The following is an 18,741-nucleotide window of genomic DNA, read 5'->3' as shown; positions in this document are numbered from 1 at the left end:
ATTCAACTTTTTTCAACAAAATACAATATTATTTTCTCACAAATATTAAACTTTTTTAACAAAAGTATAGTATTATTTACTCTCAAATATACAACTGTTTTCACACAAATATTCACCTCTTTCACAAAAATATACTAGTATTTTCTCACAAATATTAAATTTTTTTTTGCAAAAGAACACTACTATTTACTTGCAAATACACAACTGTTTTCACACAAATATTCACCTTTTTTCACAAAAATATGCTGGTATTTTCTCAGAAATATTTAATTTTTTTCACAAAAGTACACTACTATTTACTTGCAAATACACAACTATTTTCACACAAATTTTCACCTTTTTTCACAAAAATATGCTAGTATTTTCTCACAAATATTAAACTTTTTTTTAACAAAAGTATAGTATTATTTACTCTCAAATATACAACTGTTTTCACACAAATATTCACCTCTTTCACAAAATTATACTAGTATCTTCTCACAAATATTAAAAAATTTTTTCAAAAGTACACTATTATTTACTTGCAAATATACAACTGTTTTCACACAAATATTCACCTCTTTCACAAAAATATACTAGTATTTTCTCACAAATATTTAATTTTTTTTGCAAAACAACACTACTATTTACTTGCAAATACACAACTGTTTTCACACAAATATTCACCTTTTTTCACAAAAATATACTAGTATTTTCTCACAAATATTAAACTTTTTTTTAACAAAAGTACAGTAATATTTACTCTCAAATATACAACTGTTTTCACACAAATATTCACCTCTTTCACAAAAATATACTAGTATTTTCTCACAAATATTTTTTTTTTTTTGCAAAAGTACACTACTATTTACTTGCAAATACACAACTGTTTTCACACAAATATTCACCTTTTTTCACAAAAATATACTAGTATTTTCTCACAAATATTAAACTTTTTTTTAACAAAAGCATAGTATTATTTACTCTCAAATATACAACTGTTTTCACACAAATATTCACCTCTTTCACAAAAATATACTAGTACTTTCTCACAAATATTTAATTTTTTTCGCAAAAGTACACTACTATTTACTTGCAAATACACAACTATTTTCACACAAATTTTCACCTTTTTTCACAAAAATATACTATTATTTTCTCACAAATATTAAACTTTTTTTTAACAAAAATATATTATTATTTACTCTCAAATATACAACTGTTTTCACACAAATATTCACCTCTTTCACAAAAATATACTAGTATTTTCTCACAAATATAAATTTTTTTTTTGCAAAAGTACACTACTATTTACTTGCAAATATACAACTGTTTTCACACAAATATTCAACTTTTTTCACCAAAATACAATATTATTTTCTCACAAATATTAAACTTTTTTTTAACAAAAGTATAGTATTATTTACTCTCAAATATACAACTGTTTTCACACAAATATTCACCTCTTTCACAAAAATATACTAGTATTTTCTCACAAATATTTTTTTTTTTTTGCAAAAGTACACTACTATTTACTTGCAAATACACAACTATTTTCACACAAAGTTTCACCTTTTTTCACAAAAATATACTATTATTTTCTCACAAATATTAAACTTTTTTTTAACAAAAATATAGTATTATTTACTCTCAAATATATAACTGTTTTCACACAAATATTCACCTCTTTCACAAAATTATACTAGTATCTTCTCACAAATATTTAATTTTTTTTTCAAAAGTACACTATTATTTACTTGCAAATATACAACTGTTTTCACACAAATATTCACCTCTTTCACAAAAATATACTAGTATTTTCTCACAAATATTTTTTTTTTTTTTGCAAAAGTACACTACTATTTACTTGCAAATATACAACTGTTTCCACAGAAATATTCACCTTTTTTCACAAAAATATGCTCGTATTTTCTCACAAATATGTAATTTTTTTCGCAAAAGTACACTACTATTTACTTGCAAATGTATAACTATTCTCACACAAATTTTCACCTTTTTTCACAAAAATATACTATTATTTTCTCACAAATATTAAACTTTTTTTAAACAAAAATATAGTATTATTTACTCTCAAATATATAACTGTTTTCACACAAATATTCACCTCTTTCACAAAAATATACTAGTATTTTCTCACAAATATTAATTTTTTTTTTTTGCAAAAGTACACTACTATTTACTTGCAAATACACAACTGTTTCCACACAAATATTCACCTTTTTTCACAAAAATATGCTCGTATTTTCTCACAAATGTTTAATTTTTTCTCGCAAAAGTACACTACTATTTACTTGCAAATACACGACTATTTTCACACAAAGTTTCACTTTTTTTCACAAAAATATACTATTATTTTCTCACAGATATTTAACTTTTTTTTAACAAAAGTATAGTATTATTTACTCTCAAATATACAACTGTTTTCACACAAATATTCACCTCTTTCACAAAAATATACTAGTATTTTCTCACAAATATTTAATTTTTTTTGCAAAAGAACACTACTATTTACTTGCAAATACACAACTGTTTTCACAGAAATATTCACATTTTTTCACAAAAATATGCTGGTATTTTCTCAGAAATATTTAATTTTTTTCGCAAAAGTACACTACTATTTACTTGCAAATACACAACTATTTTCACACAAATTTTCCCCTTTTTTCACAAAAATATACTATTATTTTCTCACAAATATTAAACAAAAATATAGTATTATTTACTCTCAAATATACAACTGTTTTCACACAAATATTCACCTCTTTCACAAAAACATACTAGTATTTTCTCACAAATATTAATTTTTTTTTTGCAAAAGTACACTACTATTTACTTGCAAATACACAACTGTTTCCACACAAATATTCACCTTTTTTCACAAAAATATGCTCGTATTTTCTCACGAATGTTTAATTTTTTTTCGCAAAAGTACACTACTATTTACTTGCAAATACACAACTATTTTCACACAAATATTCACCTTTTTTCACAAAAATATACTATTACTTTCTCACAAATATTAAACTTTTTTTTAACAAAAGCATAGTATTATTTACTCTCAAATATACAACTGTTTTCACACAAATATTCACCTTTTTCACAAAAATATACTAGTATTTTCTCACAAATATCTAATTTTTTTGCAAAAGTACACTATTTACTTGCAAATACACAACTGTTTCCACACAAATATTCACCTCTTTCACAAAATTATACTAGTATTTTCTCACAAATATTTAATTTTTTTTGCAAAAGTACACTACTTTTTACTAGCAAATACACAACTGTTTCCACACAAATATTCACCTTTTTTCACAAAAATATGCTAGTATTTTCTCACAAATATTTCATTTTTTTCCGCAAAAGTACACTACTATTTACTTGCAAATACACAACTATTTTCACACAAATATTCACCTTCTTTCACAAAAATATACTATTATTTTCTCACAAATATTAAACAAAAATATAGTATTATTTACTCTCAAATATACAACTGTTTTCACACAAATATTCACCTCTTTCACAAAAATATACTAGTATTTTCTCACAAATATTAATTTTTTTTTTGCAAAAGTACACTACTATTTACTTGCAAATACACAACTGTTTCCACACAAATATTCACCTTTTTTCACAAAAATATGCTCGTATTTTCTCACGAATGTTTAATTTTTTTTCGCAAAAGTACACTACTATTTACTTGCAAATACACAACTATTTTCACACAAATATTCACCTTTTTTCACAAAAATATACTATTATTTTCTCACAAATATTAAACTTTCTTTAACAAAAATATAGTATTATTTACTCTCAAATATACAACTGTTTTCACACAAATATTCACCTCTTTTACAAAAATATACTAGTATTTTCTCACAAATATTTAATTTTTTTTGCAAAAGTACACTACTATTTACTTGCAAATACACAACTGTTTCCACACAAATATTCACCTTTTTTCACAAAAATATGCTGGTATTTTCTCACAAATATTTAATTTTTTTCCGCAAAAGTACACTACTATTTACTTGCAAATACACAACTATTTTCACACAAATATTCACCTTTTTTCACAAAAATATACTATTATTTTCTCACAAATATTAAACTTTTTTTAAACAAAAATATAGTATTATTTACTCTCAAATATACAACTGTTTTCACACAAATATTCACCTCTTTCACAAAATTATACTAGTATTTTCTCACAAATATTTAATTTTTTTTTGCAAAAGTACACTACTATTTACTTGCAAAGACACAACTGTTTCCACACAAATATTCACCTTTTTTCACAAAAATATGCTGGTATTTTCTCAGAAATATTTAATTTTTTTCGCAAAAGTACACTACTATTTGCTTGCAAATACACAACTGTTTTCACACAAATATTCACCTCTTTCACAAAATATACTAGTATTTTCTCACAAAATTTTTTTGTTTTTTTGCAAAAGTACACTACTATTTACTTGCAAATACACAACTGTTTTCACACAAATATTCACCTTTTTTCACAAAAATATGCTGGTATTTTCTCAGAAATATTTAATTTTTTTCGCAAAAGTACACTACTATTTACTTGCAAATACACAACTATTTTCACACAAATTTTCACCTTTTTTCACAAAAATATACTATTATTTTCTCACAAATATTAAACTTTTTTTTAACAAAAATATAGTATTTTTTACTCTCAAATATACAACTGTTTTCACACAAATATTCACCTCTTTCACAAAAATATAGTAGTATTTTCTCACAAATGTTAATTTTTTTTTGCAAAAGTACACTACTATTTACTTGCAAATATACAACTGTTTTCACACAAATATTCACCCTTTTTCGTAAAAATATGCTCGTATTTTCTCACAAATATTTAATTTTTTTTGCAAAAGTACACTACTATTTACTTGCAAATGTACAACTGTTTTCACACAAATATTCACCTTTTTTCAACAAAATACAATATTATTTTCTCACAAATATTAAACTTTTTTTAACAAAAGTATAGTATTATTTACTCTCAAATATATAACTGTTTTCACACAAATATTCACCTCTTTCACAAAATTATACTAGTATTTTCTCACAAATATTTAATTTTTTTGCAAAAGTACACTACTATTTACTTGCAAATACACAACTATTTTCACACAAATTTTCACCTTTTTTCACAAAAATATACTATTATTTTCTCACAAATATTAAACTTTTTTTTAACAAAAATATAGTATTATTTACTCTCAAATATACAACTGTTTTCACACAAATATTCACCTCTTTCACAAAAATATACTAGTATTTTCTCACAAATATTAATTTTTTTTTGCAAAAGAACACTACTATTGACTTGCAAATATACAACTGTTTTCACACAAATATTCACCCTTTTTTGTAAAAATATGCTCGTATTTTCTCACAAATATTTAATTTTTTTTTGCAAAAGTACACTACTATTTACTTGCAATTGTACAACTGTTTTCACACAAATATTCAACTTTTTTTCACCATAATACAATATTATTTTCTCACAAATATTAAACGTTTTTTTAACAAAAGCATAGTATTATTTACTCTCAAATATACAACTGTTTTCACACAAATATTCACCACTTTCACAAAATTATACTAGTATTTTCTCACAAATATTCAATTTTTTTTGCAAAAGTACACTACTATTTACTTGCAAATACACAACTGTTTCCACACAAATATTCACCTCTTTCACAAAAATATGCTAGTATTTTCTAGCCTAAATGCTAACATTAATTCAAGACGCAATGAAATCCGTCGTTTGTAAGTTACTTAATTAACAAAATAGTTTAAAGTGTTCTGGGTAGATTTCGACAAAACTTTTGATGATCCCGATCATTTTTACGTTACCTTACATTTACGTTACGAGGCTCTACTTGTGTGTGTATGTTAGCAGCCCCTCCTCTACCCACTACCAATGTAACGATAAACGTTATTAACGATAACCTTGTTAAAACATCTGAGGGTTAGTAGTAGCGTTTTAAATTAGAATGATCAAAAAACTGTTATTGATAGTCACACTTTGATTAACTCACGAACCAACTACGACTAGCCCGCTAACATTAGCTAGCCTAAATGCTAATATTAATACAAGACACAATAAAATCTGTCGTTTGTTCGTTACTTAATTCGCAAAATAGTTCAAAATGTTTTGGGTAGATTTTGACAAAACTTTTAATGATCCCGATCATTTTTACGATAAACGTTATTAATGATAACTTTGTGAAAACTTCTGAGGGTTAGTAGTAGCAGTTTGAATTAAAATGGGAAAAAATTCATGTTTAAACACTCAAAAAAAAAATATGGCTCTGAAAAATCCAAAACAATATTTCATATTTCTTCTGTCAAGAAAGGGTGAGTCAATTTATTATTATGATTATTATTTTCATAAATCTTGGTTAAAATATTTCCGTGTGTGTATAAATACATGATGCCAATACCGCCATATTAATGATAACCCTGACATACTAAATAAACACACAAGGGTGACAGTTTGAGGCTGGAACGGATCATTTCAAGGCAGAACCAGACTGTGATGTGAAAGCTTCTTACCTTCCAGTTGGAGCGCACGCTCTTGGCGGCGTTGCGGCAGTCTCGCAGCGTGCTCTTCCAGCAGGGGGAGTCCCACACGGCGGCGCCGTGGTGGTAGCCCTCCGCCACGCACATCCTGAACCACAGGACGTTGTCCTCGGCCAGGACCCGCCACACCCTGCTCACCTGCAAGGGGAGGAGAGGGCGGCCGTCAGAAGGCGTAGACAGGAACAGGAAGTAGGCGTGCAAAGGTGGACCTACCTGGGCACAGCGGCCGAGCTGGACAGAGTTGAGGTATCGGAATATCTTCAAGGCCAACTCGTACGGCAGCTCCATGTCAAAGAAAGGAACGTCGTTGGCCTCATTCTGACAAAATGTGTGATGGAGAACTTTTTACATGACAAGCATGAAGTGTGCTCGGTACTTTTGACTTGAAATGTTACCATCGTTTTATCTTTGGTGCAAAATAAAGACAAAAAAATAATAACAATGAGACAAAAAATTGTGAAAGTATAATAGACACATTTAACACTTTTTAAGGTTGTCAAATCTGGATGAAATATCCCACAGTAGTTTAAGACTCATCAAAATCCATTTTAAATCTGGACCAGGACTAATGTCTTCTATAGGTTAAGTGGAATAAAGGTTTCAAAAATGAAAAACTGTCTTTTTCTGAATGTTGACCAGCAGGCACAAGACATTGATACAACGTTGCAAAGTAGTTGTATTTGTAAATTGAGACAACGTTGATGTCTAATGTTGGATGCACCTTGTTGGTTGGGAAATGACCAAAATTCAACGGTCAAATCAACATCACAACCCGACATTGATTAAACATTGTCAAAAAGTATGTTGGACTGGACTCTCACTATTATGTTAGATCCACTATGGACTGGACTCTCACTATTATGTTAGATCCACTATGGACTGGACTCTCACTATTAGGTTAGATCCACTATGGACTGGACTCTCACTATTATGTTAGATCCACTATGGACTGGACTCTCACTATTATGTTGGATCCACTATGGACTGGACTCTCACACTATTATGTTAGATCCACTATGGACTGGACTCTCACACTATTATGTTAGATCCACTATGGACTGGACTCTCACACTATTATGTTAGATCCACTATGGACTGGACTCTCACTATTATGTTAGATCCACTATGGACTGGACTCTCACACTATTATGTTAGATCCACTATGGACTGGACTCTCACACTATTATGTTAGATCCACTATGGACTGGACTCTCACACTATTATGTTAGATCCACTATGGACTGGACTCTCTCACTATTATGTTAGATCCAATATGGACTGGACTCTCACACTATTATGATAGATCCACTATGGACTGGACTCTCACTATTATGTTAGATCCACTATGGACTGGACTCTCACTATTAGGTTAGATCCACTATGGACTGGACTCTCACTATTATGTTAGATCCACTATGGACTGGACTCTCACTATTATGTTGGATCCACTATGGACTGGACTCTCACACTATTATGTTAAATCCACTATGGACTGGACTCTCACTATTATGTTAGATCCACTATGGACTGGACTCTCACTATTATGTTAGATCCACTATGGACTGGACTCTCACTATTATGTTAGATCCACTATGGACTGGACTCTCACACTATTATGTTAGATCCACTATGGACTGGACTCTCACACTATTATGTTAGATCCACTATGGACTGGACTCTCACACTATTATGTTAGATCCACTATGGACTGAACTCTCACACTATTATGTTAGATCCACTATGGACTGGACTCTCACTATTATGTTGGATCCACTATGGACTGGACTCTCACACTATTATGTTAGATCCACTATGGACTGAACTCTCACACTATTATGTTAGATCCACTATGGACTGGACTTTCACTATTATGTTCGATCCACTATGGACTGGACTCTCACACTATTATGTTAGATCCACTATGGACTGGACTCTCTCACTATTATGTTAGATCCACTATGGACTGGACTCTCACTATTATGTTAGATCCACTATGGACTGGACTCTCACTATTATGTTCGATCCACTATGGACTGGACTCTCACTATTATGTTAGATCCACTATGGACTGGACTCTCACACTTGCACAGGTCGCCCAGGGGGGTCCCCTCCAAGGTTTCTCATTGTTATCCCATTGGGTTGAGTTTTTCCTTGCCCTGATGTGGGATCTGAGCCCAGGATGTGGTTGTGGCTTGTGCAGCCCTTTGAGACACTCGTGATTTAGGGCTATAGAAGTCAACCTTGATTGATTGATTTGAAGGGCCCATCTTACCAGATCCTGAATGAGTTGATCCACCAGTTGTTCGTCCTTCTTCACCTTCCTGTGGGGATGCTTGAAGGATTCTCTGCAGGTCGCAGTCACGTGCCGGTACTGCCTTTTCCTCCGGCTTCTTTCTTCCTGCAGTCTGCCCAGCAGGGGGCTCGTCCTGCCGTCCAGCAGCCCCCGGGCGATGGACACATAGCCGGGCTCCACATGCGAACACCTCCCGCCCGGCTCCTCTGACCTACTTGTGCCGTCTTCGGAGCGGTTCTCTCTGGAGGAGGGACTCGGACCAGGATCGCTCCTGGGACTGGACTCTTTTTGACTCCACAACTCACGTCTCCAATGGTCCCTGAACGCAGCAAGCTCGTCCTCGGCCATTGTGTCCCAGCATTATGAACACGATCTAAAATAAGTGACTGTTGTCTTAAAAAGACAAATAATATGTAGAAACATGATAAAACAAACTAAAATAAGTACTATTGTCTTGAAAAGAACACTAATGTGCGTTTAAAAGCGGTAAAACACCTCAGCGAAGAAGACTAAAATGACGGAAGTAATGCAGTCAAAACAAACACACGAGTCCTTTACTATAAAGAGTCCGACGGGGAAACATTGTCCGGAACTTATTTTGTGACGCAAATAATACAAATTAATATTACAATAAACTTGACTTTGTGTTTCATAAGTGTAATAATTTTACACGATAACTGTCATATTATTGAGAAAAAAAAGAAGAAAAAAAGGTCATTTTACCAGCATAAAGTTGTAATATGTTACAAAACACAATTTAGCAAAATAAAATCTAAATGTTGCTAATATTTACAAATTTTCAGAAAACAATATGGTCATTTTGTGAGGATAAAGTCGTCATCATATGACAAAAAAAGGTGTAAATGATGAAATGATTACAAAAATCATGTCCATAAAGTCAAACACACGAGTTATTTACTATAAAGAGTCCGGCGGGGAATAACTGTCTGGAACTTATTAGTTCCGGGTGCAGCTTTCTCTCCAAAAGTCACCACAGAGGGGTGAATAAATATTTTATGACTACAATTGCCAGCCGGGGTGTAAATTTAAATGAATAAGATTAAAGTTCCGCGAAAATGACGAAAGAATAAACTAATCAACAGCAGTTGGTTATGATAAAGTATTATAGTAAACATGACAATAAAGAGTTTTGTTTACAAAAATAGTGGAACAACTCATATTTTTTGGTGCCACACAATAGTCGTAATGATAACGCAAATAATACAAATTAATATTACAATAAACTTGACTTTGTGTTTCATAAGTGTAATAATTGTACACGATAACTGTCATATTATTGCAAAAAAGAAAAAAAAGGTAATTTTACCCGCATAAAGTCGTAATATGATGCCAAACACAATTTAGCAAAATAAAATCTAAATGTTGCTAACATTTAGAACTTTTCAGAAAACAATATGGTCATCTTGTGAGGATAAAGTCGTCATCATATTGCAAAAACAAAGGTGTAAATGATTAAATGATACAGTAGTATCAGAACTGGGGGTGGGATTAAATAAATGATCTTCTTCCCACTCCCTTTCAGGCAAAACTGGACCATCATGAACTATATTAATTTATATTATTATGTGTTGTCAACCTGTACTTTATGTCATTGCCTGAAATAAATAAATCAATGAAAAAATGTAGTCGAAATGATTACAAAAATCATGTCCATAAAGTCAAACACACGAGTTATTTACTATAAAGAGTCCGGCGGGGAATAACTGTCTGGAACTTATTAGTTCCGGGTGCAGCTTTCTCTCTAAAAGTCACCACAGAGGGGTGAATAAATATTTTATGACTACAATTGCCAGCCGGGGTGTAAATTTAAATGAATAAGATTAAAGTTCCGCAAAAATGACGAAAGAATAAACAAATCAACAGCAGTTGGTTATGATAAAGTGTTATAGTAAACATGACAATAAAGAGTTTTGTTTACAAAAATAGTGGAACAACTCATATTTTTTGGTGCCACACAATAGTCGTAATGATAACGCAAATAATACAAATTAATATTACAATAAACTTGACTTTGTGTTTCATAAGTGTAATAATTTTACACGATAACTGTCATATTATTGCAAAAAAGAAAAAAAAGGTAATTTTACCCGCATAAAGTCGTAATTTGATGCCAAACACAATTTAGCAAAATAAAATCTAAATGTTGCTATTATTTAGAAATTTTCAGAAAACAATATGGTCATTTTGTGAGGATAAAGTCGTCATCATATGGCAAAAAAAAAGGTGTAAATGATTAAATCATACAGTAGTCGAAATGATTACAAAAATCATGTCCATAAAGTCAAACACACGAGTTATTTACTATAAAGAGTCCGGCGGGGAATCATTGTCTGGAACTTATTTTTTGGTGCCACACAATAGTCGTAATGATAACGCAAATAATACAAATTAATATTACAATAAACTTGACTTTGTGTTTCATATTTTAAGTGTAACAATTTTACACGATAACTGTCATATTATTGCACACAAAAAAAAAGATGAAAAAAAAAAAGGTAATTTTACCCGCATAAAGTCGTAATTTGATGCCAAACACAATTTAGCAAAATAAAATCTAAATGTTGCTAATATTTTGAAATATTCAGAAAACAATATGGTCATTTTAAGAAGATAAAGTCGTCATCATATTGCAAGAAAAAAAGGTGTAGATGATTAAATGATACAGTAGTATCAGAACTGGGGGTGGGATTAAATAAATGATCTTCTTCCCACTCCCTTTCAGGCAAAACTGGACCATCATGAACTATATTAATTTATATTATTATGTGTTGTCAACTTGTACTTTATGTCATTGCCTGAAATAAATAAATCAATGAAAAAAATGAAAAAATGTAGTCGAAATGATTACAAAAATCATGTCCATAAAGTCAAAACACACGAGTTATTTACTATAAAGAGTCCGGCGGGGAATAACTGTCTGGAACTTATTAGTTCCGGGTGCAGCTTTCTCTCCAAAAGTCACCACAGAGGGGTGAATAAATATTTTATGACTACAATTGCCAGCCGGGGTGTAAATTTAAATGAATAAGATTAAAGTTCCGCGAAAATGACGAAAGAATAAACAAATCAACAGCAGTTGGTTATGATAAAGTATTATAGTAAACATGACAATAAAGAGTTTTGTTTACAAAAATAGTGGAACAACTCATATTTTTTGGTGCCACACAATAGTCGTAATGATAACGCAAATAATACAAATTAGTATTACAATAAACTTGACTTTGTGTTTCATAAGTGTAACAATTTTACACGATAACTGTCATATTATTGCAAAAAAGAAAAAAAAGGTAATTTTACCAGCATAAAGTTGTAATATGTTACAAAACACAATTTAGCAAAATAAAATCTAAATGTTGCTAATATTTAGAACTTTTCAGAAAACGATATGGTCATTTTGTGAGGATAAAGTCGTCATCATATTGCAAGAAAAAAGGTGTAGATGATTAAATGATACAGTAGTATCAGAACTGGGGGTGGGATTAAATAAATGATCTTCTTCCCACTCCCTTTCAGGCAAAACTGGACCATCATGAACTATATTAATTTATATTATTATGTGTTGTCAACCTGTACTTTATGTAATTGCCTGAAATAAATAAATCAATGAAAAAATGTAGTCGAAATGATTACAAAAATCATGTCCATAAAGTCAAACACACGAGTTATTTACTATAAAGAGTCCGGCGGGGAATAATTGTCTGGAACTTATTAGTTCCGGGTGCAGTTTTCTCTCTAAAAGTCACCACAGAGGAGTGAATAAATATTTTATGATAACAATTGTAAATTTAAATTAATAAGATTATAGTTCCGCGAAAATGACGAAAGCAAGTTCGTCCTCGGCCATTGTGCAGCAACATTACGAACACAATCTAAAATAAGGTACTGTTGTCTTAAAAATACAAATAATGTGTAGAAACACGATAAAACAATCTAAAATAAGTACTTTTTTTTTTTTATCTTGAAAAGAACACTAATGTGCGTTTAAAAGCGGCAAAACACCTCAGCGAAGAAGACTAAAATGACGGAAGTAATGCAGTCAAAACAAACACACGAGTCCTTTACTATAAAGAGTCCGGCGGGGAATCATTGTCCGGAACTTATTATTTCCGGGTGCAGCTTTCTCTCCAAAAGTCACCACAGAGGGGTGAATAAATATTTTATGACTACAATTGTAAATTTAAATTAATAAGATTAAAGTTCCGCGAAAATGACGAAATTTAGCTCGTCCTCGGCCTTTGTGCGGCAACATTACGAACACAATCTAAAATAAGGTACTGTTGTCTTAAAAAATACAAATAATGTGTAGAAACACGATAAAACAATCTAAAATAAGTACTTTTTTTTATCTTGAAAAGAACACTAATGTGCGTTTAAAAGCGGCAAAACACCTCAGCGAAGAAGACTAAAATGACGGAAGTAATGCAGTCAAAACAAACACACGAGTCCTTTACTATAAAGAGTCCGGCGGGGAATCATACAAATAATGTGTAGAAACACGATAAAACAATCTAAAATAAGTACTTTTTTATCTTGAAAAGAACACTAATGTGCGTTTAAAAGCGGCAAAACACCTCAGCGAAGAAGACTAAAATGACGGAAGTAATGCAGTCAAAACAAACACACGAGTCCTTTACTATAAATAGTTCGGCGGGGAATCATTGTCCGGAACTTATTAGTTCCGGGTGCAGTTTTCTCTCTAAAAGTCACCACAGAGGGGTGAATAAATATTTTATGACTACAATTGCCAGCTGGGGTGTAAATTTAAATTAACAAGATTGAAGTTGAGCGAAAATGACGAAAGAATAAACGAATCAAGGGGAGGTAGCCGTTTTGTTTGAGGTTGGCAAGAGATGACGTCACCTAATGAATAGTTAATTAGTGGGCGGAGACTACAGAGGCTTTGAGGACAAGAAGAGAGCGCGCATCATCAGCACCAACTACTTCTTGGAGGAGGAGGAGGAGGAGGAGGAGGAGGAGGAAGATGTGCTGCTGGCCCGCCACGCCACTCGTGCTCGCGCACGCCGCCGCGCGCGCGCCTCCCTGCGGCGCGGCCCAGGTGCTCGCGGCCCGTCTGCGGCTCATCGGGGACCACCTGGACGAAGGCTGGGGCGCGCCGCCGGGCAGCGGCCGCTACTGGGGCCACCTGTGGAGGCGCGTGCACGCGCTGCTGCTGCTGCTGCTCGCGAGACGACGACGCCTGTAGGCCCGTCAGGTGAGCGCCGGTCACGTGACCCACCAACGTGACGTAATACTGTTCCCATTTTTTTTTACTGTATGACAAAATAAACACGTTGAACCTTGTAATAATATTTGAAATAAACAGAATAAAGCTAATTATGGACAAATAGATTCTTTTTTTTGAGTTATATAAGTATTAATATGTACAGTATTTAATAATTGTGTTGTAAAATTATGAGAAATATACTCTGATGACGAGTTCATGTTCCCGAAAAAAAAAATCAAGTTAAAATATTATGATAAAATATATAATTAAAAAAATAAAGCAATCATTGTATGATATTTTCTGACAGCCCCATAAATGTTGCAATATAATCCGACAAATCTATTATCAGCAAAATGTACTTTATGATAAAGTATTATGGTAAACATGAAAATAAAGAGTTTACAAAAATAGTGGAAAAACTCATATTTTTTGGGGTACCACACAATAGTCGTAATGACAACGCAAATAATAGAAACTTGACATTATATTGACCTTATATTAGTATTACAATAAATTTGACATTATATTTAATATAATAAGTGTAACAATTTTACATAACTGTCATATTATTGCAAAAATAAAAGATCATAATACAATGCCAAACATGTAATCTAGCAAAACAATATATAAATGTTGCTAATACTTTGAAATATTCAGAAAACAATATGTCATCATATTGCAAAAATGTGTAAATTATGTTAATCATACAGTAGTCCAAATTATTGCAAAATCATGTCAATAAAGTCAAACCTTCTGAAAATAAAGTGATCATTTTATGAAAGTAGTCTGAACAGTTTGAAAAACCTCATGTGGATTTTGAATTGATTATGATCAAGTATTATAGTAAATATTACACAAAAATAACGTTGTCATATTAAAAAATGTCCTAATATTTGATGACATACAGTAGCTGAATGCAGCTACAAAGCCAACAGATGACAAGAATAATAGAAATATTACAATAAACCTCAAATATGATTCTATATATTAAATAAAGTGTAACATTTTATGTCACATTACGGCAAACATGATGATAATTTTACAAGCATAGCGTTTTTAATATGACGCAAAGCATCACGATTATTGTTATTGTTATAAAAGGAACAGGTTGCTAATATTTGGACATATTCAGAGACCAAAGTGGTAATTGTGCGGGAATAAAGTCATCATAATACAAAAAGTTGTGAATGATGTCAATCATACAGTTGTAGTAAAATCATCATGTTGCAAGAATAAAGTCTGCAATGAAGCCAAACGCTATGGTCATTAATACAAAATAATATAATATATATAATATTACATATTAGACCAGGGGTCACCAACCTTTTTGAAAGCAAGAGCTACTTCTTGGGTAGTGATTAATGCGAAGGGCTACCAGTTTGATACAAACTTAAAAAATTGCCAGAAATAGCCAATTTGCTCAATTTACCTTTAACTCTATGTTATTATTAATAATTAATGATATTTACACTTAATTGAACGGTTTAAAAGAGGAGAAAACACGAAAAAAATGACAATTCAATTTTGAAACATAGTTTATCTTCAATTTCGACTCTTTAAAATTCAAAATTCAACCGAAAAAAAGAAGAGAAAAACTAACTAATTTGAATCTTTTTGAAAAAATTAAAAAAAGAATTTATGGAACATCATTAGTTATTTTTACTGATTTAAGATTAAATTTAGAATTTTGATGACATGTTTTAAATAGGTTAAAATCCAATCTACACTTTGTTAGAATATATAACAAATTGGACCAAGCTATATTTCTAACAAAGACAAATCATTATTTCTTCTAGATTTTCCAGAACAAAAACTTTAAAAGAAATTCAAAAGACTTTGAAATAAGATTTAAATATGATCCTACAGATTTTCTAGATTTGCCAGAATATTTGTTTTGAATTTTAATCATAATAAGTTTAAAGAAATATTTCACAAATATTCTTTGTCGAAAAAACAGAAGCTGAAATGAAGAATTAAATTAAAATGTATTATTCTTTACAATAAAAAAAATAAATTTACTTGAACATTGATTTAAATTGTCAGGAAAGAAGAGGAAGGAATTTAAAAGGTAAAAAGGTATATGTGTTTAAAAATCCTAAAATCATTTTTAAGGTTGTATTTTTTCTCTAAAATTGTCTTTCTGAAAGTTATAAGAAGCAAAGTAAAAAAATAAATGAATTTATTTAAACAAGTGAAGACCAAGTCTTTCAAATATTTTCTTGGATTTTCAAATTCTATTTGAGTTTTGTCTCTCTTAGAATTAAAAATGTCGGGCAAATCGAGACCAGCTTGCTAGTAAATAAATACAATTTAAAAAATAGAGGCAGCTCACTGGTAAGTGCTGCTATTTGAGCTATTTTTAGAACAGGCCAGCGGGCTACTCATCTGGTCCTTACGGGCTACCTGGTGCCCGCGGGCACCACGTTGGTTACCCCTGTATTAGATTATATATAATAATAAAAAATAAAAAAACGTTAATGTAATATAAAATAAAATATTGTAAAAATAGTCTGAATGTTTGTTAAACTTGGATTTTATTATGAAAACATAAGATAGCACATGTTATTAAATCAAGTGTTACGTTTACAAAAATAGTACAAAAATATTTAAAAAGCTCATATTTTGGGGGGTAATTACCATACAGTAGTTGAATAGTAACGCAAATACAAATGCTGTGAAAAAGTCCAAAATGACAAGAATGGTATAAATATTACAATTATGAGTGCTACATTTGGAAAGACAAATTGAGTGAATGAATGATGGCTTCTCACTTGACTAGCCAGTCCAAATATATATATATACTGTATATGGACTTGGGCAGGACACTTCACCCTTGCCCCCGGTCAACGTTCCCTCTAAGGTGCGCGCCCGTGCAATTGCGCACTGCCCATACATATATTAATACATACATATATAAACACTGTATATACAGTATGTGTATATATATATATATATCCACACATTTATATACAGATATACACACATGTATACATACATATACACACATACATACAGTATATGTATATACATACATATATACTGTGTGTATGTATAAATATGTATATATACATGTGTATATATACAAACATACATATATTAATACATACATATATACATACAGTACATACTGTATATATATATTCACTTATATATACACACATTTATATACATATATACCCACATATATATTTACATATATTTATACATACATATAAACACACATATATATATATATAAATACAACTATACGTATGTATGTATATACATATACACAGTATATATATATATATATATATATATATATATACACACACACACATCTATATATAACAGTCATTTTTAGAAGTATAAATGGTAATACTATGCAAAGTATGTACATCTTAATAATTGTTGTGACAGCAAAATATGACTGATAGAAGATTACACCGTATTGATTTGAATTATAATTGATTAATTACAATGATTCAATATTAATTATAATTATGAATTACAAGTATGAATTATTATTATTATTATAATTGCCTCCTCCACAGACGTCTTCAGAGCGAGTCCGAGGGGACGTAAGAGAGACGTCTGCTGTGACGAGTGGAACGTTGGAGTCCACCTGAAGGGATGCTCGGCCATGATGACATCATCGGTGATGTCATCGCCCCCCCCCCCCCCCCCCCCCCCCCCCCGCTTGGCCAGGGAAGCTGGCTATTGGGACGCCTCCTGTGAACTCTTAACCAGACATCTTTCTTTGACTTATCCTGGGAGGACAAGATGGCGTCTGAATGTGGCGAGGGACACAGAACGTCCCTTTTTCACATGGAAATGAACTCCCTGGTGCGTTTATAAAGTACATTTAGTTTGTAAAGTACACTTAGTTTGTAAAGTACACTTAGTCTGTAAAGTACACTTAGTCTGTAAAGTACACCTAGTTTGTAAAGTACACTTAGTCTGTAAAGTACACTTAGTCTGTAAAGTACACTTAGTTTGTAAAGTACACTTAGTCTGTAAAGTACACTTAGTGATGCACGGCCACTACTTGACTGTACCCTTCTTCCATTTACAGTAATGCACTGTGAACATTCACTGTAGATTTGACCCTAAAAAGCTGGCAGTTCAGTTGCCGGAAATGTACATTTCAAAATAAAAGTAGTGTGTTTTTTTAATTTACAGTAATGCATTGTAAAAACAACGACCATCGATCTTAAAGTAAAAACAAACAAACTGGCAGCTCAGCTTCCAGAATTTTACAGTAAAATAACAGCAGTAAGTTTTTACATTTACAGTAATGCACTGTAAAAACAAATGTTGATATTACAGTAAAAAATAAAAATAAATCGCCAGAATTTTACAGCAAAATTAACAGTAGTAACGTTTGTTTTACAGTAAAATATATTTTTTTGAAAAGGGCAGCTCAGTCACCAGAATTTTACTGTAAAAATAACAGCGGTACAATTTTTTAAATTTACAGTAATGCACTGTAAAAACAACTGTACATTTTACAGTTAAAAAAAAACAACTAGGTCAGTCGCCAGAATTTTCCAGTAAAATAAAAACAAAAAAAACTGTCTGCTCAGTCACCAGAATTTTACTGTAA

The 18,741-nt window shown here is 31.3% G+C and overlaps 2 protein-coding genes across 2 annotated transcripts in view; one reads left to right on the top strand and one right to left on the bottom strand.

The window, feature by feature from the left end:
* Positions 1–9,652, bottom strand: part of fbxw8 (F-box and WD repeat domain containing 8) — a 43,665-nt gene extending 34,013 nt beyond the window's left edge. Inside the window, exons 1-3 of the mRNA XM_062025222.1 lie at positions 8,891–9,652; positions 6,832–6,936; positions 6,592–6,756 (exon numbers count right to left, since the gene is read on the bottom strand). Coding sequence (XP_061881206.1) covers positions 6,592–6,756; positions 6,832–6,936; positions 8,891–9,259 — 639 coding nt within the window. The 5' untranslated portion in view covers positions 9,260–9,652. The remainder of the gene's footprint in view (positions 1–6,591; positions 6,757–6,831; positions 6,937–8,890) is intronic.
* Positions 9,653–12,747: 3,095 nt separating this feature from the next.
* LOC133631786 (uncharacterized) lies at positions 12,748–17,973 on the top strand. The gene is made up of 3 exons (XM_062023948.1): positions 12,748–12,760; positions 13,812–14,144; positions 17,690–17,973. The coding sequence occupies exons 1-3, from the start codon at positions 12,748–12,750 to the stop codon at positions 17,971–17,973; spliced, it is 630 nt and encodes a 209-aa protein (XP_061879932.1).
* Positions 17,974–18,741: the final 768 nt, after the last annotated feature.

This window comes from Entelurus aequoreus, linkage group LG17, assembly GCF_033978785.1.
Source record: "Entelurus aequoreus isolate RoL-2023_Sb linkage group LG17, RoL_Eaeq_v1.1, whole genome shotgun sequence".
NCBI lineage: Eukaryota > Metazoa > Chordata > Actinopteri > Syngnathiformes > Syngnathidae > Entelurus > Entelurus aequoreus.
This window is presented reverse-complemented; position numbering and strand designations above follow the sequence as displayed.